Source organism: Dreissena polymorpha, chromosome 1, assembly GCF_020536995.1.
Source record: "Dreissena polymorpha isolate Duluth1 chromosome 1, UMN_Dpol_1.0, whole genome shotgun sequence".
Lineage (NCBI taxonomy): Eukaryota > Metazoa > Mollusca > Bivalvia > Myida > Dreissenidae > Dreissena > Dreissena polymorpha.
Window position 1 is genome coordinate 59,608,202 of NC_068355.1, and position 27,765 is coordinate 59,635,966.

Below are 27,765 nucleotides of genomic sequence, written 5' to 3' on the forward strand. Positions count from 1 at the left end.
TAGAGCTTATGTGACCGTGTGATTCCCGGCGTCCGTTGTGTGTACATGCGCTTGTGTGTGCGTCCGTCAACAATTTGTTTGTGTAGACAGTAGAGGCCACAGTTTTCATCCAATCTTTATGAAATTTGGTCAGAATGTTTATCTTGATGAAATCTGGGTTGGGATTGTGTTTGGGTCCTCTGGGGTCAATAACTAGGTCAAAAACTAGGTCACATAATCGGTCAAATAATAGAAAAACCTTGTGTAGACAATAGAGGTCGCAGTTTTCATCCAATCTTTATGAAATTTGTTCAGAATGTTTATCTTGATGAAATCTGGGTTGGGATTGTATTTGGGTCATCTGGGGTCAAAAACTAGGTCACTAGGTCAAATAATTTAAATATCATCAACAATATGTTTTTGTAGACAGTAGAGGTCACAGTTTTCATCAAATCTTTATGAAATTTGGTCAGAATGTATATCTTGATGAAATCTGGGTTGGGATTGTATTTGGGTCATCTTGGGTCAAAAACTAGGTCACTAGGTCAAAAACTAGGTGAAATAATAGAAAAACCTTGTGTAGACAATAGAGGTCACAGTTTTCATCCAATCTTTATGAAATTTGGTCAGAATGTTTATTATGCCCCCCTTCGAAGAAGAGGGGGTATATTGCTTTGCTCATGTCGGTCGGTCTGTCGGTCGGTCCGTCCACCAGGTGGTTGTCAGACGATAACTCAAGAACGCTTGATCATAAAACTTCATAGGTACATTGATCATGACTTGTAGATGACCCCTATTGATTTTGAGGTCACTACGTCAAAGGTCAAGGTCACAGTGACCAGAAATAGTCAATTGGTTTTTGAATGATAACTCAAGAACGCATACGCCTAGGATCATGAAACTTCATGGGTAGATTGATCATGACTTGCAGATGACCCCTATTGATTTTGAGGTCACTAGGTCAAGTTCATGGTGACCCGAAATAGTAAAATGGTTTCCGGATGATAACTCAAGAACGCATATGCCTAGGATCATGAAACTTAATGGGTAGATTGATCATGACTCGCAGATGACCCCTATTGATTTTGAGGTCACTAGGTCAAAGGTCAAGGTCACGGTGACCCGAAATAGTAAAATGGTTTTCGGATGATAACTCAAGAACGCATACGCCTAGGATCATGAAACTTCATAGGTAGATTGATCATAACTTGCAGATGACCCCTATTGATTTTGAGTTCAAAGGTCACGGTGACCTGAAATAGTAAAATGATTTTCGGATGATAACTCGAGAACGCTTTTGCCTAGGATCATGACACTTCATAGGTACATTGATCGTGACCCGCAGATGACCCCTATTGATTTTCAGGTCACTAGGTCAAAGGTCAAGGTCACAGTGACAAAAATCGTATTCACACAATGGCTGCCACTACAAGGGACAGCCCATATGGGGGGCATGCATGTTTTACAAACAGCCCTTGTCCTGATAAAATCTGGCTTTGGAATGTATTTGGGTCATCGGGGATCAAAAACTAGGTCACTAGGTCAAAAACTAGGTCAAATAATAGAAAAACCTTGTGTAGACAATAGAGGTCACAGTTTTCATTCAATCTTTACGAAATTTGGTCATAATGTTTATCTTGATGAAATCTGGGTTGGGATTGTATTTGGGTCATCTGAGGTCAAAAACTAGGTCACTAGGTCAAATAATAGAACAAGAGGGCCATGATGGCCCTGAGTCGCTCACCTGACTCATTAAGATCAGATGAAAACTATGACCTCTATTGTCTACACATGTTTTTCTATGATTTGACCTAGTGACCTAGTTCGTGATTCTAGATGACCCAAATACAATCCCAATCCAGATTTCATCAAGATAAACATTCTGACCACAGTTCATAAATATTGGATGAAAACTGTGACCTCTATTGTCAACACAAGGTTTTTCTATTTATTTGACCTAGATTTTCACCCCAGATGACCCAAATACAATCCCACCCAGATTTCATCAAGAATTCTGACCAAATTTCATAAAGGTTGGATGAAAACTGTGATCTCTAATGTCTACACAAGGTTTTTCTATGATTTGACCTAATGACCTAGTTTTTGACCCCAGATGACCCAAATAAAATCCCAACCCAGATTTCATCAAGATAAACATTCTGACCAAATTTCATAAAGATTGGATGAAAACTGTGACCTCTATTGTCTACAGAAGGTTGTTCTATTATTTGACCTAGTGACCTTGTTTTTGACCCCAGATGACCCAAATACAATCCCAAACCGGATTTCATCAAGATAAACATTTTGACCAAATTTCATCAAGATTGGATGCAAACTGTGACCTCTACTGTCTACACAAACAAATTGTTGACGGACGGACGCACGGACACACGCAGGCACGCACAACGAACGCCGGACATCACACTATCACATAAGCTCACCGTGTCACTTCATGACAGGTGACCTAAAAATATGTGTCTGAGATAAACATGAACAGTTTTGGTTAAAATCCCATAGAAACAAGGGCTGTTTGTAAAACATGCATGCCCCCCTATATGGGCTATAAGTTGTAGTAGCAGCCATTGTGTGAATACGTTTTTTGTCACTGTGAATGGTGGTGGTGGTGGTGGTGGTGGTGTAGTAGTAGTAGTAGTAGTAGAAGTAGTAGTAGTAGTAGTAGTAGTAGTAGTAGTAGTAATAGTAGTTGTAGTAGTAGTAGTAGTAGTAGTAGTAGTAATAGTAGTAGTAGTAGAAGTAGTAGTAGTAGAAGTAGTAGTAGAAGTAGTAGTAGTAGTAGTAGTAGTAGTAGTGGTAGTAGTAGTAGTAGTAGTAGTAGTAGTAGTGGTAAAAGTAGTAGAAGTAGTGGCAGTAGTAGTAGAAGTAGTAATAGTAGACGTGGTGGTGGTGGTGGTGGTAGTAGTACTAGTAGTAGTAGTACTAGTAGTAGTAGTGGTAGTAGTAGTAGAAGTATTAGTAGTAGTAGAAGTAGTAGTAGTAGTAGTAGTAGTAGTAGTAGTAGTAGTTGTAGTAGTAGTAGTAGCAGTAGCAGTAGCAGCAGCATTACAAGACCAATACTTAAGAATGATCAAATGGGAAAAGGTAACAGCACCGGCAGTAAATATGGGGCTCATTTACAGGTCAGATTTGGAATCTCTGCTGTAAAATGAGATTTTGAATGAATTAAAGGGAGGCAAATTTGTAATAAAAAGAACATGCATAAACCGTAGTTGTTTCCCTTGTTTGAACCATGCTAAATCCTTACAAGTTTGGAAAGAATTGGATGAAAAATTTGTACTTTATTGCATAAACACCATTTTCTCAATTCAAGGGGAGGTAATTCTGTACTTCATGGACCAATAATGCTCATTTTTTGTAGGGTTCGTGTCCTCATTGATATAAAGACACTGTGCAAATTTGGAAAGGATCGGACAAAAAATGTGGAAGATTTTTGAAAGTTTTCACAAAATAGGCAAAAACGAATAAACATGCAAAGTTCAACGAGCTCCTGCGGCCATGTTTTTTGACGAATCAAATTTCTTTGAACAACTTTTTCAGGGGAGCCCTCAAAGGTCATCCCTGTGAAATTTTTTGAAAATCTGATGAGCGGTTTCTGACAAGATTTTTTAAGGTTTTTACCATATATGGTCATGGCGGCCATCTTGGTTATGTGATCAAATTTTTTTTTAACAATTCTTTTGTCCCATGACCTAGGGATGCTCCACATGAAATTTAGTTGAAATTGGCTCAATGGTTTAGTAGAAGAAGATGTTTACAAATTGTTTACAGACGGCCGGACGCCGGACGCTGAGTGATCACAATAGCTCACCTCGAGCTATCGCTCAGGTGAGCTAAAAACCGTCAGCAATTTGTTTGTGTAGACAGAAGAGGTCACAGCTTTCATCCAATCTAAGAAATTTGATCAGAATGTTTATCTTGATGAAATCTGGTTTGGGATTGTATTTGGGTCATCTGGGGTCAAAAACTAGGTCACTAGGTAAAAAACAAGGTCACTAGGTGAAATAATAGAAAAACCATGTATAGACAATAGAGGTCGCAGTTTTCATCCAATCTTCATGAAATTTGGTCAGAATGTTTATCTTGATGAAATCTGGGTTGGGATTGTATTTGGGTCATTTTGGGTCAAAAACTAGGTAACTAGGTCAAATAATAGAAAAACTTTGTGTAGACAATAGAGGTCACAGTTTTCATCCAATCTTCATGAAATTTGGTCAGAATGTTTGTCTTGATGAAATCTGGGTTGGGATTGTATTTGGGTCATCTGGGGTCAAAAACTAGGTCAATAGGTTAAATATTAGAAAAGCCTTGTGTAGACAATAGAGGTCACAGTTTTCATCCAATCTTTATGAAATTTGGTCAGAATGTTTATCTTGATGAAAACTGGGTTGGGATTGTATTTGGTTAGTCAGGTGAGCGATTCAGGGCCATCATGGCCCTCTTGTTAATATCTCCCTTTATCTAATTTTACAATAATATTTAATTTGAACACTGAAGTATTCACTGTAAATGAATAGATGAGTTTAAGGAAATATACAGTGATCAAGAACAGTATCTGTTTATAGTCTTCTTTTTTAATTACCTCACTTTCTTTCATTTCTATATATTTTATTCTCTGTAGCATAACTCCAACACTATATAACTAATTGATCATTGAAATATAAAAAGATGACACAGGTGCCATGTTTTACAAATATTCTACTCTCTAAAAGAAATGTTGTCATACAAGCAAACATATTTCTGCAGGGAGTTGGCACTACTTTGACAAGATCTTGTTAGCATGTATATCTGCAACCACTGTCTTACTCCTTGGAGTCAAACATTATTGTAGTTCAATGATAAAAATATTTCAACAGGAATGAAAAGCATTTCAATACTGTGTGCCAGGTAAGCAATGTCACAATATAAATATAAATAAATCAATAAAAGTCTAGAACAAATTGTATGTCAGACCCAGAACTATTTCAAAATTGACATCATAAGAGTTTCATTCTGTGTCGTACTCAATAACATTGACGCAACAACAATGCAAGGTGAAATTTCAGATATATTATTAAATCTTTGGTGAATAGGAATCCTTTACTTAAATGAATATTTTTGTCCAACATAATTTTTACATGCATGGACTTTCATTTACTACTGACAAATGACATTCTTAAATGATACTGAATCATACGCTGCAAACAGATCAATATGTTAAGGTAAAACAAATATGGTACACATACTTTAAAAAAATGTGTTACATTGTGGTGCCTTGCACAATGTAAAGTTTGGTAGGGACCCAAAAAGCTTACAATACAGGTGCAATACAGTTGCATTATAATGTCATTTTCAAAGAAGCATTAATGATCAGCATCAATAACTTAATGCAATATATTTCCTTTTCTTCTTAGAACTGTGACTTTTTCTGTAGACAAAGAAGGAAACATCAAACCTGTGGGGGATGATTAAGAAATGCAAAGTCTTGTGTTGTGATTTCTACACATTTATTTCACAGAAAAAACCTTATGATTAACATTTATTCATATGCATTTCGGAAATAAAAATAATATGCAGTCTCGCCTAGTAGTCATGTACAAAGTTTGAGGTTTTATTAAATAATTACATAATTATCCTGGTTCTCTGATTTTTATGTCTACAGTTTTGTATGCTAATAATGCGACCTTGTTTCAGACATGTAAACATGATAATTATTATTTCGGTTCCTAAAATTGTGATACACATAAATATTTAAAAAGGACAATTTCAACAAATTAGAGTCACTGACAATTGCTGTGTATAACATGACATGCTGGATGTTCTTGTTAAATGAAAGCATGTGCTTGTAAATACTGCACTGACAAGTATTTATTACTTAAAGATATGTTTTCAATGAATTTAAAAGGGTTTGAAATGTTTGAGTTTGTTTACTGAAAGGTTCTACCAGGACATAATATTTGGAACTAAGTAACATCAAACAGTTGTTCTTAAAATGATACCAAACAAACATCATCCAATTGTAAAAACACATGTCACCAAATGAACAATGAACGTCATGAATAATAGGCTGAAATCTGAGTGTTTGAAAAATAAGTCACAAAAAATAATTGTTTGGACTAAAAAAGATGTCTGAAAACTTACAATAAGTAATAACATTACCATAATTATCGTAATTCATGATTATTAAGATAAACGAAACTACTTACAATATCACAGAAAATGCTATGCATAATAATCTAAAAAAGATGCTACAATTCTAGAGTAAGAACACACAAAAGTAAAGAATTAACAAAAAATCGATACAAACATATTCAGCATAAATACAGGTATTGAAAATAAAGGTTACATTTAAAGATAATTCTATTTAAAAGTTTTATTTTATGAAAATTACCTATCCACTGCATGAAATGTTTGTTGTGTAATGGTTGGCATATTTATTTTTTACAATTTTTAATTCATGCTCATTCAGTTTTGAATCACATATATGTATAGCACATATTACAGTACCCATGCATTTATAAACACAAATTTAAGCTGGAATTTGCAGTATATGAGACATAACTTAAATATCAATTAAGTATACCGGTAATTATAAATGTATATTATTAACTGAAAACTTGTGTATATACATATAAATTATACTCAATAAGATCATACTCTATGCATCCTAATATGGCATTATATTTTTTTTAATTAAGTTTGTACCTCCCGATTGAAATATATGGTATGTTAGTATATGATTAAAAAGGAAATTAAAAAACAGTCAGTATAAAAATTGGCATCATACTTTGTCAATTATATGTTTCAAAAAAGGACTGAAAAGCTTTAAAAATATTGTTGTATTGTTTTCCAAGACAAAATTAAAAAAATATCTTATAAAACAACACAAATTTACAAATAATTTTATTAAATATATATCGATACAATTGTAAAATGTATATCTTTTTTTTTTAACAAAATATTTCCTGTCAATTTGTTTTGAATAGACTACACATTGAAAGATAAAACATCAGTGATTTGTACATGTATTATTACTGTAATACATGTAAAACACTGCATATTTACTTTTGTCAGTTTGAAATTGCTTTCTAAAATTATCAATTTCATTTGCATTAATAAGCAAAACATCAACATGATCAAATATATGACAAAACACTCATTAACGATTGCTTATATTAATGGAATGAGCATTATTTAAAAAGAAATCTTATAATAAAACTTGCAATTAAAGTATGTTCTAAAAAAAGATCAAGCATGATTACTTTAACAGAAACAGAAAAACATGGCCAAACAATTGTGACCCATGGAACAAATTTGGTAAATTTCAATCACAAACAAAATATATTTAATGAAATAACAGTGTTTTTCTTTTCTGAGGTTAATTTTTTTTCAAAAATTAAAAGTGCCATCATCGTCATCATCACTTCTAGGGCCTGCCTCTAAGTCATCAGCAATTTCCTCCGCATTTTCTGCAATATTCTTCAGCCGAGACGTTTCATTTGGTTTCCGTTCATTTGAAGCGGAACTGTTTTGACCTGTGTTGTCCCCACCACTGCTTGGCCCATCTTTCATTTTGTACGAGTTGTACAAATTAATAGGAGGAGGGGGAGTAAGAGTCGGTTCAGCAGACACTGCAGGAATGGCTTTGCTAGGAGTAATTTCTTTTGGTGGACAGTTTATTTCCGCCTGAGTAGTAATCTGGGTCAATAGACTTGAACGGAATCCATAGTCAAGTTCTCGCCGTTTGGCATCAATGATTCTTTCTCTTTCTGTTTCACTTATGTTTGCTCTTGCATTGAATGGTTCTGGTTTACTGCCTTCGTGTGGCTCCATGGGAAGATCCCTGGTTTGTGACTGTATTTCTCGAGGAGCAGCAAACATCTGAAAAGAACAAGAAAGTTAGCAGAAAACTTACGATAAGTGGACTCTGACCGGTACATGTTAATACCCAGCAAGAGCTGTCACCAAAGGATGACTTATGCCCCCTATAAACGCTTAATAGAAGTTTTGAGCTTTTTTCGAAACCTAAACGCAGATTTCAAAACCTAAACGCGGACCCTAACTTCAAGGTCAAGGTCACATGGGTCAAAATTTGTGTGCGTATGGTAAGGCCTTGTCCGTATACACATGCATACCAAATATGAAGGTTATATCTCAAGGGAAATAGAAGTTATGAGCATTTTTCAAATTCTTAATGCAGATTTTGAAACCTAAACGCGGACCCTAAGTTCAAGGACAAGGTCACAGGGGTCAAAATTTTTGTGCGTATGGAAAGGCCTTGTCCGTATACACATGCATACCAAATTTGAAGGTTATATCTCAAAGGGACATAGAAGTAATGAGCATTTTTCGAAACCTAAACGCAGATTTCGAAACCTAAACGCGGACCCTAAGTTCAAGGTCAAGGTCACAGGGGTAAAAAATTACGTGCGTATGGAAAGGCCTTGTCCATATACACATGCATACCAAATACGAAGGTTATATCTCAAGGGACATAGAAGTTATGAGCATTTTTCGAAACCTAAATGCAAAGTGTGACGGAAAGACAGACAGACAGACAGACAGACAGACAGACAGACAGACAGACAGACAGACAGACAGTCCGATCACTATATGCCCCCTTTTCTTCGAAAGGGGGCATAAAAATATGCAAAATGCAAAAAAACAAGTACCACAAAATGAATAATAGGCAAGAGACAAGCAGACAACAGACAAAATAAACGATGGAAAAATCCTCAAAATTGACATTAGGTAAGCTGTAAGCTTAAGCTTTACAATATTACATGAAACAAAAATGTGACAAATATGTATGTGATAAAGTACATGAACATAACTCAAATGGTTGATGGCAGGAAACTTGTAGTCATTGAAACATGAACATTCAGCCTAGGAGCATGTGCAGAATGTGAAATGATACCTTACAAATTCACAACTATGTTATTGTTCTTGCTATTTTGCCATGGATTGCGATTCGTTTTGACAGGAAAGATTGACAAAGTACTTAGCTACAAAGTTTACCCGATTTTCATCTGTGTAGCTGTGTTTCGCATGATTTGACTGCACATCATGCTGTCGCGAAGGTGGTGTGTCGCTTTTTAGGTGGTTACGATTGAGCATCTCAATCAAAGCCTACGTACACAAATGTAAACATGGGTAATAAATTGTGAGAAAAAGTGATGTCAAGAGTGGAAACAGAGATATCTCTATTAAAAGTGTTTGGATGAGATTTTCACCAATCATGTCGCCTGCATTCCATAATAACACAATCATCAAATTACAAACTGGGTTAGCTGGTTAACTTACACTTAGTGCTCAGTACCAGAAGCTTACAAGTGACTACTTGAATCAATTGTAAGATAAAATTTTATAAATTAGCCGTGCTCTGTGAAAAGGGGGTTTAATGCATGATCAAAAAGTGCTAACCCAGGCCCTGTGTTCACAAAACAGTTTTTTACAATCTCAAATCGATTTTGCTTGTCATTAAAAATGGATTTCCATTATAGTTAATAGGCAAAAAATGAAAATCGATGTCAGTTAAAATTGATTTTCGATTGCAAAAATGTATTGTGAACACGAGGCCAGATTAGCCTGTACAGTTTGAACAGGCTAATCACTGACAACACTTTCGGCCTAAACTGGATTTTTGCTGAGAAGAGACTATTTTTAAACGAAAAATACAATAAAAGTGTTAAAGTGTCGTCCCTGACTAATCTGGGATGACACTACGCACATGCATTAAACCCCCTTTTCGCATAGCACGGCTCAAATAATGTCATGACCATTTCCAAATAAGTGATGTTGCTTGGCTTGGAAACATGATGTTCTGAATAAAATAATGAGCTAACTGGCCTTAACAAAGACAATGAAGTCAGTTTACATCAGTAGCAAATGCAATAAATATAATACAATAATTCAACAGAAATTGTTAAGCAATATGAAACTTTAAAATGTGCATGTTTACAAACAGTAATTCACAGACAACATTTCAGCTGATTGAATTGTGTGCAGTTGAAAACATGAAGTGCCATAGAGGTAACAAGATAGTAAACTAAAACTTATAAGTTGCCGGAGTTTTGTTTTCACATAATGATAAATCATGAAGTCTTCACATGAGCACTGTCTGAGTTGATTGTCTTAGTAATTTTCTAAATAGTATTTTGACTTATCATGACTGTACACTAACAATGGAATGTATCAGTAATAACAATCACGTAAATTTCATATAATTTAAAGAATGGTTATTATACTTCATCATAGCATTATAAATTGCATACTTTTTTGCTTAAGTATATATATATCTATTTGCAAATAGACTATTATTTGTGATGATACCCTACAATTTTCATTGATACTAGCATATTCTAGATAACATTGATACACGCTCTCGAAAAAATTACAGAATATATTCAAGGACAACTAAAGAACACTGTTATGCCTCAAAACAAAACGACAAATTATTGCATGTGCTGACAAAAAGTGTGCATAAGTTGGTATGGATAGTAAAAAGAACAAGGATAAAGATCGGTTTTCAAATTTAGAGCTGGTTCTAGTATACTAGTCCATGGGCCCTTGTTTCGAAAGCTCTTTAGGGAAAACTTGCGCGCATTCCTTAAACTGATTTAATTCCTAAATGCTCTGTTTTTTTTGTGTTAAGGTATTTTTACGTTCAAAATTTCTGCTTTTTACAGGTAAATGGTGATACAAGGATTTGTATTTTACACATATGTTAGCATGAAAAATAGGATTCCATAGAGGAAATGTGATATGAAATTTTCAACTTAGGACAATCCAAGTTAAGATTTTCCGACAGAATCGGTAAATGAGTCTTGTTCTGAAAAATGTCCTTAATGCCTGCGCATAAAGTATCATCCCAGATTAGCCATATAGAATGGATTTTTGCTCAGAAGGGAATTCTTTTAGACCAAAAAGTATTTAAAAGTGGAAAGCGCTGTCCCTGATAAGCCTGTGCAGACTGTACAGGCTAATCTTGAACAACACTTAACGCCGATAAATTAAGTCTGGTTTTCCCAGAACAAGACGTAAATGCAAGCCAATACCATACATACCGGAGATGGGTGTTGTGGGATGGTGATGCAACGTAGGGCTGCGATATCCGGAAGCACACTTGGGCCGAAGAGGGATGGGGAAGTAAGGCGGGGGTGGAGGTTAGCGTAGTAGTCGGAGACAGGGTTAGTGGAGTGCAACTGATTGTGTAGGAGAGGCTCACTAGCATCGGGGTCAAGCTTCAAACACGAGGGTTAGTTTACAGGATTGTTATTAGACCCGCTAGCAAGCTAAGAAGGTGTTATAGTTCTAGCAAATAGTGTATTCAGAGTCAAAAGGCAGAGTAAAAGTAATACAAGCAGAGAAGACAAGCTATGGTCTATGTTGCAACGCAAGCCCACCATGTCCAACACTCTCACATAAAGTAGCAGTTTATTATAAAACTAGTTTGAGAATTTATGGTTCATACAATTTTAAAATACATCTTGTAATCTTTGACTTCAAAATTAAGAGCCAGTATTACTCAACTGAACAGAAGACTCAGCAAATTTATTTTTATATTGGAATTTGCTTACATTGCATTATTTTTAAGTTGCACACTTGATCTATTATTCTCAATGACTGTATAAGTCTACAAGAAATTATTTAGCTCATTCATTCCGTTCCATGTTTCCTACTAGGATCACACATATTGCAAACATTACACTCATATATAATGATTATAAAACACAATTTGTCAGAAGAGTTAACTCCTCAGCGGTGTAAATAATTGTTCAAGAAATTGCTATTGGTAAAATATTAAGAACTGGAAACAAGCTAAAAAAAATTACATGATATAAACTTTACCTACATAGCATATTATTACACTATCATATAATAATTTCAAATAACATTTATTTATACATACAATCAAGCAGCACTACGTGAACAAGCATTGATGTAAGTTAAAATTAAGCCAGAAGGCCATTTGATTGCAGTTTCTAGGCCTGGGACAAGTACTTGAGTATCTGGTATAATTGAGGTACAGTTTTCAAATAATCAGTAACTTATTTTAATTTTTTTAATGCGAAATAATAGCATCAGTAATACTAGATAATTTAATTTTTTGTATTCTTTCACTATACAAAGAAAGTAACAATTCCAAAAGAAGCAATTTTTAAAGGCTGAACAATATAGAACCATTCAATAGAAATACCATTACAAAATAAGGAACCACATTACATATATTGACACTCATCCCAGTCCTATAAGTGTTTGATTATAGGGTCTATGTTAGCTGCCCTATACCTGGGGGTTAGGGGGATTCATAGGGATGCTTCCCTTTGGGGCAGCCCTCATGTTGCGCCCTAGCTTCATCTCCGCCTGTAAAAAACAACAACATCTGGAGTCACATCCATTCTTAAGTCCCTATAATATGTCAGTAAAATATGCACATAATTATGTAAAGAATCTTATTATAAACTTCTAACTGATAATACATGTATTTAATTTTATTTATTTTAATGATTTATGTGATTACATGAAGCTAACAATAAAAGACTTAAAAGATATTGACAAATGTAGCTGATACATAACAAAAAAGCCTTTAAGTTTAAAATATTCAGTTGGAAAAGTGTTTTAACTTGAATGTGTTCAGTTGTGGTTGTATTTTATATTAATTGTGCATTTGATATCTTACTAACGCTCCATTGGTCATTGTCGGCTCGGGTACTACTTACATGTACCCCGGGTACTCTTAAGTATACTTACATGTACCCCGGGTATGGTAAATATACTTAAACGTAACCGGTCGCTATTAGACTGCACCGGATTTGTATTCCTGCCCAAAATCCGATGTCGTAAAACGCACTACTGATTACCTTTAAACGATATTGCTGATCTTAAACAAAATTCCCTTTTAAATAAAACTGCATCAACATGCTTTTTGAGTATGAGTTTCGATAATGCAGGGGCCATTTAACAGAAAATTGACATAAATGTGAACATATTAAAAAAAAAAAAAAAGTATAATAACTGTACCCGGGGTTCATGTAAGTATACTTAAGAGTACCCGGGGTACATGTAAGTAGTACCCGAGCCGACAATGACCAATCGAGCCATACTCACTGCTTCTACTTAATGCAAATCTTAAGACTACTGTTGCCAACTATAAATTGAATCTTAGAATATTTAAAACCAAACTTTTCTATTCTGAATATTCTGCTTTATAAAATAATGAGACCATTCACATTGTTTTATCACAGAATGAAGAAATGCCTTATTTGTAAGAATTGTTTTCACCCATAATTTCATTCAAATAAGTAAATAACACATTCATTTCAGGATTTTTAATAAATACCGTCAAAGTAAATAAGTAGATAACCTGTTTTAAATTGGTTAAATGGGACATTTTTAGAACTCCCTCTTACTGTGAAATTCGCAAATATCTAAGACTCTTCAGTCTGTTTTTATCAACAATGATACATCGTAAAACTTATGTAGAAAAATATTAAATTGTTACCAATGATTTTACAATAACTGAACCTTTGTTTATGTTTCATAAAATACTAGTAAAATTCTACTAGCATGAACTTGCAAAGCATGAAAAAATTTCTGAAATAGATACTGAAATATGATATATGATGCAATATTGGTCAACATTTTTTTCCTGATAATTGGTTAACTATCAATTTCAAGACTCTGTCCTGTTGGAACAGTAAAATCCCCAAACAGCTCTCTATTGAATTAGGAAGGTTGATTGACAACACAGTTTATGCAATACGATTACAATTCCCAAATCAAATTATCAAGTTGCCCGGAAAACCAAGCAAAAAATACAAAGCTTCACAGAAGCATTGAACTACAGAATTGTATTGAGCCTGAGTTCAATATCCAAGGAACTTTTGCATTCTACTGACCTCTAAAGACCAAAAATGTCAAATTTACAAAAAATAATACTACAACAGCCATTTAGATGTCTAGTAAAAAATGATAATTACATTTTTATATCAATTTATCCTCTGTACATGAGTTTGGTTCTGTGGTCACAGATTCCTATAGACTTATCCCATTGCGCTAGACTGTTTATAATTTACTTAATTTCTAATAATGATTGATCATACCCGAAAATATATTTTGAAATAAATACACACATTCTTATTTCCTTAAAGAGTCAACGTCACAAGTATAATGTAGCTCACTGATGTACAGATTTCTTATTTTTTTAGTCCATGAAAAATAGTGAAAGTCTGCAAAATGACGACCATAGATGCAGAGGAGCCAGATAAAACCCTAGAAATAAAGGCAATGGTATCAAATACTGTAAAATCATTTATGTCTGTCAGGATGACATTTCATTGCTTTTATAAACAAGAGCACCACATAGCTGATGCTAACACTCGGCTGCAGGTGCAGTTTTGAAAAAATGAAAGCTTGTCAGAAGATTTTTTTTAACTTATATTAGAGGTCACAGCGACCTTGACCTTTGACCTAGTGACCAAAAAATGGGTGTGGCATTTAGAACTCATCATGGTGCAGCTACATATAAAGTTTCAAAGTTGTAGGTGGAAGTACTTTGATTTAAGAGCCAATGTTAAGGTTTTAGCACTACGCGGGCGGCGGACGAGCTGGCTAAGACGATACCTCTCCAAAAACAGCCGAGCTAAAAATGACTTTTATGCGGACATCTTAATTTTCAGATTCCTGCTTTTTGGAAAAGAAATAAGAATTTGAGTCGGTCATTTTCCGATGTGGTTGTTCAACCCACAAAATCTTCAACAAATAATAGTGATTTTACAGTAATTCATTTGCTAAAGAAAATGCTGGAGAGGTCAGGCTCACTATGGACGAGAGACATTTGATGGATCACTACTCAAGACTGTCTAGAAAATTATGACGTCAGGGAGCTTTTGATTGGCAAGCTCATGATTGCTGCTTTTGGAGCACCCATGTGGGACATGAAAGGCCAGGTTGTCTCATGATTGCTGCTTTTCGAGCACCCATGTGGGACATGAAAGGCAAGGTTGTCTTATGATTGCTGCTTTTCGAGCACCCATGTGGGACATTAAAGGCAAGGTTGTCTTATGATTGCTGCTTTTGGAGCACCCATGTGGGACATAAAAGGCCAGGTTGTCTTATGATTGCTGCTTTTGGAGCACCCATGTGGGACATTAAAGGCCAGGTTGTCTTATGATTGCTGCTTTTGGAGCACCCATGTGGGACATAAAAGGCAAGGTTGTCTTATGATTGCTGCTTTTGGAGCACCCATGTGGGACATTAAAGGCCAGGTTGTCTTACGATTGCTGCTTTTGGAGCACCCATGTGGGACATTAAAGGCAAGGTTGTCTTATGATTGCTGTTTTTGGAGCACCCATGTGGGACATAAAAGGCCAGGTTGTCTTATGATTGCTGCTTTTAGAGCACCCATGTGGGACATTAAAAGGCCAGGTTGTCTTATGATTGCTGCTTTTGGAGCACCCATGTGTGACATAAAAGGCCAGGTTGTCTTATGATTGCTGCTTTTGGAGCACCCATGTGGGACATTAAAGGCCAGGTTGTCTTATGATTGCTGCTTTTGGAGCACCCATGTGGGACATTAAAGGCCAGGTTGTCTTATGATTGCTGCTTTTGGAGCACCCATGTGTGACATAAAAGGCCAGGTTTTCTTATGATTGCTGCTTTTGGAGCACCCATGTGGGACATAAAAGGCCAGGTTGTCTTATGATTGCTGCTTTTGGAGCACCCATGTGGGACATAAAAGGCCAGGTTGTCTTGACTTTTCCAAAAACTGCAGATTGCTTGCAGAATCAATCAGTTATTAATTAGACGAAAACTTTAAGACATGTGATCATGATTTACTAATACAAACAATGCTCATGTTGGTCCCATATCTTAATTAAAACAACTTATTCAGAGATTGCTTGCAGAATCAATCAGTTACTAATTAGACAAAAACTTTAAGACATGTGAACATGATTTACTGACACAAACAATGCTCATATTTTTGTCTCATAAAAAAAGACATGACAATAATATAAGCAATAGAGTTAAAATGACTACATGAATCAACATAAGATTCTATTACGTCATACTACTTCCGAGACCACATGAGATGCGCGCCGAACCGTGACCATATTTTCAGTGCGCTTTTAGAATTCGTTGTGTATAGACGAATTCTTGTACTCTACTAGTTTAGTGGAGTGTGACAGTGACAAAATTTTATTTAAAATTGGTAAGTATTCGTTTGTTTGGGGGATTTTACTGGGCCCGCAAATTTTGTCAGTCTGTCGGTATGGATGTCTGAAACTTTTTTGGGGCTCTCCGGAATTCGATAATTTAAAAATTCCTCAGTTTTCAAAGTTGAGTATTTTTAAGATTTCAATGAATTTGACTGCATCTTACTGATAATAATTACCAGTCAATAAAAATGAAATAACATAAAGTAATATAATCAAATGTCATAATTGTAAGCATGTTAAAAGTGAAGTCAGGTTGTGTTGTTTGGCCCTTTTGTATATGGCCCTGCGCTCTTACTATAATTGTTATTAAGATAATAAAGGAATTATTCATTTCATTCTTTAGTTAAAAAAATCCTTATTTCAAAGTATTTCTTGGCCACACTAACGTAAATAATAACGAGGTTTGATAGTATTTATAATGCCTCTTTACACATTTTAATTCACATCAATTAGCTTATATTTTTCCTATATTTCATACAACAGTTTTATTATAAAAAGTTACAAACTATAGATATGCAGATATATGGGTTCCTTTTAAATATCTGTCTTCTTGCTATATTATACATTTGTATCAATTTAAAAAAAGAAGAAAATATTGTGAATGCTGCAAATAAGACATAATTATAATGCATTTACTTTATCTAAGACTTCAAATAAATCTATAACACGAAATATTGGTAAAACAAAAATAAAAATAAAATTTACTGCGCTAACTAATAACCTTTGATGAAGAACATGTCCCAAAAAATCCAAACATAATGTCACAAGATATTACTGTGTTGTATATCACACAGTAAGCAGCGATCTCAATATCTGCCCTTCATGTCGAGCTGAAGAGGTGTTGCTATCCCAAAGAAAGTTCCCAAAATTCATCCAAGTGAACGATATTGTCCATATATGAGATCAATAGCGGCGATTCCAATACCAAACATTACTAGCAAGTCAAATTTGTCAAAATATTGGCAATCGGGGCCAATTCAAGACTGTAATAATCTTGAGACATTTCTTTGCTAACAGGACTTGTTACATACAAGCATCATTAAGCCAGTTACTGGCCGACTATAAATGAAATGTAATCCAGAAGCAATTCAGTTCAGTTCAAATATCATTGCAAAATGCAAAAGTTTCTTGGCATTTTTATGTAAGCTTTTGGCATTTTTATGGAAGCTTAGGAATTTGATGTGAACACATTCCAATTTTTATCATTTATTTGTAAAATATAAATAAACAAGAGCACCGCATAACGGGTGCCAATGCTCGGCGGCAAAAGCTTGTCAGATTATTTTTTTAGAGGTCACAGTGACCTTGACCTTTGACCTAGTGACCCAAAACTGGGTGTGGCATGTAGAACTCATCAAGGTGCATCTACATATGAAGTTTCAAAGTTGTAGGTGGAAGCACTTTGATTTTAGAGCGAATGTTAAGGTTTTAGCACGAGGCCTACGGTGGACGGCTGACGACACATAGAGCTGGCTTTGACAATACCTCGGGTTTTCTCCGAAAACAGCCGAGCTAAAAATAAGTAACAATAGATGTCCAGTTGAAGGAACGCATAATGCCACACAGTGGGAGCTTGGTCAGTATACACTTTATTTCATCATTGACGTTTCATGCCAAGCAATTAGAAATATAATATTTGAAAATCCAGAATTTTCAGGAGAGATAATATTGGATTTAAAATAAAGTGTATTATTAAGAATGGGGAAATAACAAAGTCAATGCATGACAATAACTTTCTATTGTTTTGCATACATACAAATGGGGTTAAAAGTTGCGATATTTTCTTTCTTTTACTCCTTTTCTGGTATTTCTTCTCAAGCCTATGAACCCAACATTATGTTTTCATTTAGAATATTTTGAAGTTTTCCTTTCAAATGAAACATTCAAATCATGAAATGTTGTCACTGCTAATGCCATGGGTTGAACCACAAATACCTTACCAGGATGCACATATCCACCTTAATGGGATGCTTTATATTAAGTTTGATTAAATTTGGATCATAATGCCTGAGATCTCACAAACAAATGACAAGTGGCATTTCAATAATCTAAGTCAATAACTCCTGGAAAAAATACACTTTTAATGTGTCATATTTCTGCCATTGCATACTATTATTTTGTCTTATGCATTCAACATCACCTACCCAATTAGTATATTATGTGCTTTTGCAAGGAAACGAAGCTCGAGTAAGCACAAGATGGTGACACTGCTTGCCACAGGATTGTCAAACAAACATAACACATTCCACTATTTAAATTTGATTGCAGATCAATTCCTGACAGAAAATGAGAGGATTATTGACTTAAGACCTTTGGGTGTCAATGTCCAAAATAGAAGGACAACATTACAGAAACATTACAGCGTTTTACATTCTGGCCAGACATGGAGAACAATATTGCTTAAATGAATTGAATTAAATGAATTTGTGGGTTACTTTAAATATAATTAATTTATATTTTTGTAGAAAAGTAATTATTAATGTAGTGACAAGTTAAGTAATTCCCAACTAGCGCAATTCATTATGCCTCCCATGCCATGTCACATAAAAACAAGGTTTAAAAGCAAAGAATAACATATTACGTATGTTGATCCCAACATAGAACAACAAGTATCAGCAGCATTATAATACATTTTTGTCTTAATTTAAAAACTACAAGAATAGCTGCTTGAGTAAAACTAAAAGCATTAAGCAGCTATTGTGAGCGATATGAAGCCAACCTTATATAAGCCGCCAAACCATAAATAAATAAATGACACATGAAAATGATCAATGTGAAGTTATTTTAACTTTTATCCTGTAACACACAAAGATTAAATACAAAATGCATACATTTACAAATAGATTTAAAGTAACAATCACGCTAAAAAATATCGAATATTTTGTAAAATAAAGCTAACCCATACAAAAATCAATGTTCCTTTTAGCAAAATGCAAAATTTCAACGTTAGATGTTGTCTGGTAGAATTGATTTAACGAGATACAAAATGCTCGTTTTTATTTTTTTGTGGCCACAAATAATTCCATTTATATCTCCCGTGAAATATCCGAACATTTACGGGCGAACACGAGATTGGATACGGTAAGCGCCGGAAGCATGACGTAGCTCTCATGAATAATCATTCTATGAAATCGAAATGAATTCTGGGTAACTGGAACTTAGCGAATACGAAAATGGCTTGTATAAATTATGCAAATGAACGCAACCCAAATGAGTCCGATCCTGACTCGAAAGCGAAAGTAGATTACATCGTGGAACGATATTTAGATATTTAGATGCTTAAAACTTGCCGAATGCTTGTAATATAACGTTTTTACATCAATGTTACTTCCTATTGTAATTAACCATCGTATGGTACTACTTGTTGTCGAATGTTTTTATATAGCATAATACAGTAGCCGTATGTATTGGTGAGCGTGATAGTGACTTTAAATAAATACCACTCAGAAACGCACTTTGACGCATTTGAAGTCCTTTAGAAAATCACATTAAATTTCAGTCCTTTCTTAACATGTTCAAGTTTGAAACACTTTGTTTCCAACCCTAAGATACTGATGAGTAGCAAACAGCATAGAATCATAACAGACTGCGAGTTACTCGTAGGCTTTTCTCGTTTTATGCTGTTTGCACTAAGCCATTTTCACTTTGCTTCTGAGTGGGAAAGGGTTAACCCCCTGCATAAGCAAGGCCCTTCTATATGTGTCAAATACAGAATATATTAAAAATCACCACAGTATTAACAAGCAAACATAAAAAACTGACACAATTTATTTTGGTTAGTTTCATGCATAAAATTTGCATGATGGGTTTGGGTCAATCAATCGGAAATGTAATATCCCCATTTTTTGACAAGAATAGCTTGGAATTGCTTATGATAACGAATACATTAAGTCAGGAGAAAATAGCTAACATGCAAAAGCATCAACATAAAAGTAAGTTTCTATCGTACTGCACTTATAACAAGAAATATATGTAAATAAGATTTACGGCATCGGTTTGGCTTGTGTTGGTGAAAGATAATCAGTTATATCAATGAGATTAAAGATGGCCTATGCCTTTTGCTGTGCAGTTCTTAGCTGCATGACACCCAATGGGGTTTTGCGCCTGATTTCGTGGCTTATTTCGCATTATTAAATATTATAAATCATATATCTATAGATACAGAAAAGATATACAAAAGAAGGATATAAATCAAATAAAAACATATCAGTCAACCGGCCACACATGAATCATATATACATATTTAAAATATTTATCCGTCCCTTCTTTAAATAGACCTGTTTTAATGGTTTGAATTGTTATTTTATTTAATTATTGATAATACCATAGAATGATTACATTTATACTCAATAATATGATCAATTTTGTGTAATAATTCTAATTTAAATATTAAAATTATTTTTCATGGAATTTTTGAACTCGTTAAGAATCTATTTTTGATACCATAATAATATCGCCCAATTTCTTAATAGAAAATATTTCTTGAGGAAACAAAGATCCAATTCACTTAGTGAACACGATATAATTTATAACAAATTCTTTGCCTGACCACAAACTGAGATTGATAAATTGGGAGATTGACTGCAATACATTATGTCAATGCATTTTATCCACTGCTGCAATGACAGCTTGTTCAAAATGTAATACCTTGACATGTTTGAAGGTCAATTTTGCAAACAATTAACCATATTTTTTGTCAAAACGAATATTGGGGCACCGAAACTGTTGTATATATTGAAAAATATTCAAAATAAGCATATGAGGCCCTTTAGGTTTACTGAAAGCCCTGTTGGCAAAAGGGCGGTTCAAGCTATTCAGTTATACCGATTTGAAATGAAGGATTCATTTGTTGCAATGCCATTCTTCGTTTTGGAATGTAACCTTGTAAGTGCAGGTGGTTATGGGAAACTAAACACTTACAATTTAATTCATTATTTAGTTTATAACTATTTTAGAACTAGTTTAACATATCTTACAGTTATATATGCTTTTATAAACTTTACAAGAATTGATTTGAATCGAGGTCAAATAAGCTCAGTTAATTTTGGGCCAAATAAGCCTGAAGCCAAATCAACCCAGGTTTAAGAAGAGGGCCAAATAAGCCTGAAGCTGAATCAATCCAGGTTTTAGGAGAGGGCCAAATAAGCCTGAAGCTGAATCAATCCAGGTTTTAGGAGAGGGCCAAATAAGCCTGAAGGCGAATCAATCCAGGTTTTAAGAGGGCCAAATAAGCCTGAAGCTGAATCAATCCAGGTTTTAGGAGAGGGCCAAATAAGCCAGAAGGCGAATCAATCCAGGTTTTAAGAGGGCCAAATAAGCCTGAAGGCGAATCAATCCAGGTTTTAAGAGGGCCAAATAAGCCTGAAGATGAATCAATCCAGGTTTTAGGAGAGGGCCAAATAAGCCTGAAGGCGAATCAATCCAGGTTTTAAGAGGGCCAAATAAGCCTGAAGGCGAATCAATCCAGGTTTTAGGAGAGGGCCAAATAAGCCTGAAGGCGAATCAATCCAGGTTTTAAGAGGGCCAAATAAGCCTGAAGGCGAATCAATCCAGGTTTTAAGAGGGCCAAATAAGCCTGAAGCCGAATCAACCCAGGTTTTAAGAGAGGGCCAATTAAGCCTGAAGCTGAATCAACCCAGGTTTTAGGAGAGGGCCAAATAAGCCTGAAGGCGAATCGATCCAGGTTTTAAGAGGGCCAAATAAGCCTGAAGGCGAATCAATCCAGGTTTTAAGAGGGCCAAATAAGCCTGAAGGCGAATCAATCCAGGTTTTAAGAGGGCCAAATAAGCCTGAAGCTGAATCAATCCAGGTTTTAGGAGAGGGCCAAATAAGCCTGAAGGCGAATCAATCCAGGTTTTAAGAGGGCCAAATAAGCCTGAAGGCGAATCAATCCAGGTTTTAAGAGGGCCAAATAAGCCTGAAGCTGAATCAATCCAGGTTTTAGGAGAGGGCCAAATAAGCCTGAAGGCGAATCAATCCAGGTTTTAGGAGAGGGCCAAATAAGCCTGAAGGCGAATCAATCCAGGTTTTAGGAGAGGGCAAAATAAGCCTGAAGGCGAATCAATCCAGGTTTTAAGAGGGCCAAATAAGCCTGAAGGCGAATCAATCCAGGTTTTAAGAGGGCCAAATAAGCCTGAAGGCGAATCAATCCAGGTTTTAGGAGAGGGCCAAATAAGCCTGAAGCTGAATCAATCCAGGTTTTAGGAGAGGGCCAAATAAGCCTGAAGGCGAATCAATCCAGGTTTTAAGAGGGCCAAATAAGCCTGAAGCCGAATCAACCCAGGTTTTAAGAGAGGGCCAATTAAGCCTGAAGCTGAATCAATCCAGGTTTTAGGAGAGGGCCAAATAAGCCTGAAGGCGAATCAATCCAGGTTTTAAGAGGGCCAAATAAGCCTGAAGGCGAATCAATCCAGGTTTTTAGGAGAGGGCCAAATAAGCCTGAAGGCGAATCAATCCAGGTTTTAAGATGGCCAAATAAGCCTGAAGCTGAATCAATCCAGGTTTTAGGAGAGGGCCAAATAAGCCTGAAGCTGAATCAATCCAGGTTTTAGGAGAGGGCCAAATAAGCCTGAAGCCGAATCAATCCAGGTTTTAAGAGGGCCAAATAAGCCTGAAGGCGAATCAATCAAGGTTTTAAGAGGGCCAAATAAGCCTGAAGCTGAATCAATCCAGGTTTTAGGAGAGGGCCAAATAAGCCTGAAGCTGAATCAATCCAGGTTTTAGAAGAGGGCCAAATAAGCCTGAAGGCGAATCAATCCAGGTTTTAAGAGGGCCAAATAAGCCTGAAGCCAAATCAACCCAGGTTTAAGAAGAGGGCCAAATAAGCCTGAAGCTGAATCAATCCAGGTTTTAGGAGAGGGCCAAATAAGCCTGAAGGCGAATCAATCCAGGTTTTAAGAGGGCCAAATCAGCCTGAAGGCGAATCAATCCAGGTTTTAGGAGAGGGCCAAATAAGCCTGAAGCTGAATCAATCCAGGTTTTAGGAGAGGGCCAAATAAGCCTGAAGCTGAATCAATCCAGGTTTTAGGAGAGGGCCAAATAAGCCTGAAGGCGAATCAATCCAGGTTTTAAGAGGGCCAAATAAGCCTGAAGCTGAATCAATCCAGGTTTTAAGAGGGCCAAATAAGCCTGAAGCTGAATCAATCCAGGTTTTAAGAGGGCCAAATAAGCCTGAAGGCGAATCAATCCAGGTTTTAAGAGGGCCAAATAAGCCTGAAGCTGAATCAATCCAGGTTTTAGGAGAGGGCCAAATAAGCCTGAAGGCGAATCAATCCAGGTTTTAAGAGGGCCAAATAAGCCTGAAGCTGAATCAATCCAGGTTTTAAGAGGGCCAAATAAGCCTGAAGGCGAATCAATCCAGGTTTTAAGAGGGCCAAATAAGCCTGAAGCTGAATCAATCCAGGTTTTAGGAGAGGGCCAAATAAGCCTGAAGGCGAATCAATCCAGGTTTTAAGAGGGCCAAATAAGCCTGAAGGCGAATCAATCCAGGTTTTAAGAGGGCCAAATAAGCCTGAAGCTGAATCAATCCAGGTGCTAGGAGAGGGCCAAATAAGCCTGAAGGCGAATCAATCCAGGTTTTAGGAGAGGGCCAAATAAGCCTGAAGGCGAATCAATCCAGGTTTTAAGAGGGCCAAATAAGCCTGAAGCTGAATCAATCCAGGTTTTAGGAGAGGGCCAAATAAGCCTGAAGGCGAATCAATCCAGGTTTTAAGAGGGCCAAATAAGCCTGAAGCTGAATCAATCCAGGTTTTAAGAGGGCCAAATAAGCCTGAAGGCGAATCAATCCAGGTGTTAAGAGGGCCAAATAAGCCTGAAGCTGAATCAATCCAGGTTTTAGGAGAGGGCCAAATAAGCCTGAAGGCGAATCAATCCAGGTTTTAAGAGGGCCAAATAAGCCTGAAGGCGAATCAATCCAGGTTTTAAGAGGGCCAAATAAGCCTGAAGCTGAATCAATCCAGGTTTTAGGAGAGGGCCAAATAAGCCTGAAGGCGAATCAATCCAGGTTTTAGGAGAGGGCCAAATAAGCCTGAAGCCGAATCAATCCAGGTTTTAGGAGAGGGCCAAATAAGCCTGAAGGCGAATCAATCCAGGTTTTAAGAGGGCCAAATAAGCCTGAAGCCGAATCAATCCAGGTTTTAGGAGAGGGCCAATTAAGCCTGAAGCCAAATCAATCCAGGTTTTAGGAGAGTGCTAAATTAGCCTGAAGCCGAATCAATCCAGATTTAAGGAGAGGGCCAAATAAGCCTGAAGCCGAATCAACCCAGGTTTTAGGAGAGGGTTAAATAAGCCTTCTTTTTTCAGGCCAATTGCCTGTGGATAACTGTTTCTTTGGTTACACCATATCCCATTGATGATGCAGCGATATCTTCATGCTCCAGGCTTATTCTGCTCACAATCAACTCGGCATTTTTGACCCTTTCCTTAAGTAAACAATACCTTTAACTGAATCAAACACCAAATCGTTTTCTACCGCCGAAGGCGCTCACAACAGTTACTTTTTTTAATATTTAATTCAAAATATAAATTTCAGCTTTATTATTTATAAGGCCATTTCCTTTCACTTAAAGCCATTTAAATAATTGCAAACAAATACAAATGTTTAGACAACACAAATATTTAAAAAAAGTTTACAACACAAATATCAGACTTTTACCACAGTCATGTATGAAAATATTGCATACAAATAATATAAACTTTTCGAACATAAAAATTATATGTAAATATCATACATAAATATGAAATTATTCAACACGTGTGTCTTTTGCCATACATTTATAGTACTTTATCATTTATTATATATATATATGACTTTATATATATATATGACTTTATACAACATATATATATATGTATATACAAATATACCATAGAAGTTTAATTCTTTAATATGGTAGAACTTAATGCATATGAGAAAATAGCCTTTAAGTAGAAACAGCGTGGCGCTGAAAATCTGATAAATATAAAGGGACAAACACAAACTGTATTGATGTTGAGAGTTGAGTGTAAAACTGTTGTAGCCCTTTTATAAAAGGTACAATTGTTTCACGCTGAACACAAATTTAACATCCCTGCAAAACACAGTATCCCTTTTCATAAAAGCAAATTGGAATTGTGTTTACCCTATACTTCATAAAAAAAGAAGTGAATGGAATATTTTAATGTAAATGCAATAGCTTACTGTAGACTGCATGTTTTCTTCTTAGAACAGTTTTAACAAATACGAAAATTCCATGCAGGCCTAATGGATGGAAATGGTATTGAAACTTTATGGTACGCTTACAAAGGTCAGCCAAGGTGTTTGTATCATTCGTTTAAATGGTGTCAACAGAACTTGTAGCATTGTATCATGTGACTTTTGAATTAGACTTATAGCTAATGGAATAGACACCACTTTAGAGAGTTTCTTGAGCAAAACTATTCATTTCATGCAAACAATATCTTATTAATAAGTTAATGTATGCTTTTTCGTCAAATCCAAATTATTCATAATAAAACGTTATATTATGATAATTAAAAGGATTATGTTAGTAAATAGACTTTTGGGAATGTAAAATGGCGGTTGCTGGTCGTTGAAGTGGTTGTTGTTAGCTATCAAAATCGACTTTTGGAAATGTAAAATGGCGGTCCCTGGTCGTTGTTTGCAGATGGGCGTTATTGGCAGGTACAATATATAGTGAAATCGTTCAAAGGAAAATCATTGTGGTCGCTATGGACAGGTGGTCGCTATTCAAAGGTGATCGCTCGGGCAGGTTGGACTGTACTTTTAAACTGCGTGGATACGGAAATAATTATTTTGAAGATTAAAAAATCTCATTATAATTCCAGTTAAGAAGTCAAATTAATTTAAATGATGCATTTACATATGCAAGAGTCTATTTTAATTATAATTTGTCAAAATGAATAAGTAACACTGGTAAAAATGCATACAATTAATGGTTACAAAACAACACAGTTATCCCAAGGTAGAACTTCACACAACAGCTTTTTATCCTTTTGTGGAGAGTACGTTTATCTATTGTGATATAATCTTACTCCTATTTTTTACTGTTATTTCCACCATAGCCCTTGGAACCGACATTATAATTCAAATAGAACATTTTGTTCGTTCCCTGGTGAATGAAGAAGTCAGACGCAGGGAATACTGCAACTGCTTGCCGTTTGGATGCAAAAAAAACTATAAGAAATGCTATGACTCAAATATGATATTTGATCAATTCTGCAGCAGAGAGATTGTTGATATCAGACTTTACAGTGTGAAGATTGACAGCATTCAGTCCGTAGGGAGAGACAACATTACAAACACATTGATTTACATCCTGGTGTTACATGAAGGACTAAAAAATATAAATATATAAAAATGTAGATTACTTTCAACATCCCTAATGCCAAAGTTCACATTATTATTAGCTTGAATACAAACATAAACAAATTTTAATTTATTCCTATTTGATTTCCAATTAATTTTCTTTTCAAGAAGCAGTGTATGCACTATTTTGTAAAATTAAGAAATTTAAAAAGTTCATATAAATAATATTGTTTTTATCTTTGGCTCATTTATTACAGTTGATATTGCTTATTTTCTATTTTCCACAAGCATAATTGAATGTAATAAAAAGAAACAAAATTATAAGCAAAATCACAAATTATACATACTTATAAGAAAAGATATTAACTATGATGTTTCTGTTATTCAACCCCTGACATGAGCACATTTCTGTGTGTGTGCTTGCCTGAGACAGAATACAGTTAGCAGCAAGGAATCGAGAGGCAAACGGTAAACAAATTGACAAGGTTTGTCACAGTTATTTTATTGCATCAAATTTGCATTGTACGGTCAATCTACCTTTTATACAATATCCCCAATTTATTTAGAAGGATTTATTAGATTTTATCACGATCATCTATCTATTTTAATAAGGCCAGAAGAAATAAGCTCGCAGAAGGCAATGCACAACAAGGGACAAAATTTTCACAAAACCAGGTTTAAAAAAATAAATATTTATAATTAGAGAGCTTTGTCACACATGACGTATACCCCTACATGCTGCATTGACACAAAATATTTTGCATGCTGTCTTCACAAAACAAGAAAAGCTAATTTATGGCGATTTTTTAAGAATTATTATTCCATTATCATTTATGGCCATTTTGAACTTTGAACTATTGAATTCTTTTGCATAACACGCCATTCAATTACTGTGAACAAAATTAATGTACAGAGTAATTTTCAAATCTCACAATGAATGACATAGTTATGGCTGGGACAAGCTCATTTATGACCATTTATGACTTTTGAACTCCAAGTGTGACCTTGACCTTAGAGATATTGACGTAATTCTTTCCCATGACACACCATCCAATGATTGTGAACAAATGTACCGAGTGATTTTAAAATCTCACAATGAATGACATAGTATAATGGCACAGACAAGATCAATTATGGCCATTTTCGACATCTGAACTCTAAGTGTGACCTTGACCTTGGAGATATCAATGTAATTCTTTTGAATGACACACCGTCCAATGATTGTGAACAAATGTACTGTGTAATTTTAAAATCTCACAATGAATG

At 35.4% G+C, this 27,765-nt stretch overlaps 1 protein-coding gene and 1 long non-coding RNA gene across 4 annotated transcripts in view; one reads left to right on the forward strand and one right to left on the reverse strand.

The window, feature by feature from the left end:
• The first annotated feature begins 270 nt into the window (after positions 1-270).
• On the forward strand, positions 271-4,673 carry LOC127831266 (uncharacterized). Its single transcript, XR_008026390.1, has 2 exons — positions 271-523; positions 4,139-4,673. It is a non-coding gene; the product is annotated as an uncharacterized LOC127831266 (long non-coding RNA).
• A 639-nt stretch (positions 4,674-5,312) lies between these two features.
• LOC127830978 (uncharacterized) overlaps positions 5,313-27,765 on the reverse strand; it is a 51,881-nt gene continuing 29,428 nt past the window's right edge. The window contains exons 2-5 of one of the 3 annotated variants that reach the window (XM_052355947.1): positions 12,265-12,339; positions 11,040-11,216; positions 8,992-9,102; positions 5,313-7,854 (exon numbers count right to left, since the gene is read on the reverse strand). In XM_052355947.1, the coding sequence (XP_052211907.1) occupies positions 7,363-7,854; positions 8,992-9,102; positions 11,040-11,216; positions 12,265-12,333 (849 nt within the window). In that variant the 5' untranslated portion in view covers positions 12,334-12,339 and the 3' untranslated portion in view covers positions 5,313-7,362. The remainder of the gene's footprint in view (positions 7,855-8,991; positions 9,103-11,039; positions 11,217-12,264; positions 12,340-27,765) is intronic. The other 2 variants (XM_052355938.1, XM_052355952.1) reach the window with 2 other exon arrangements.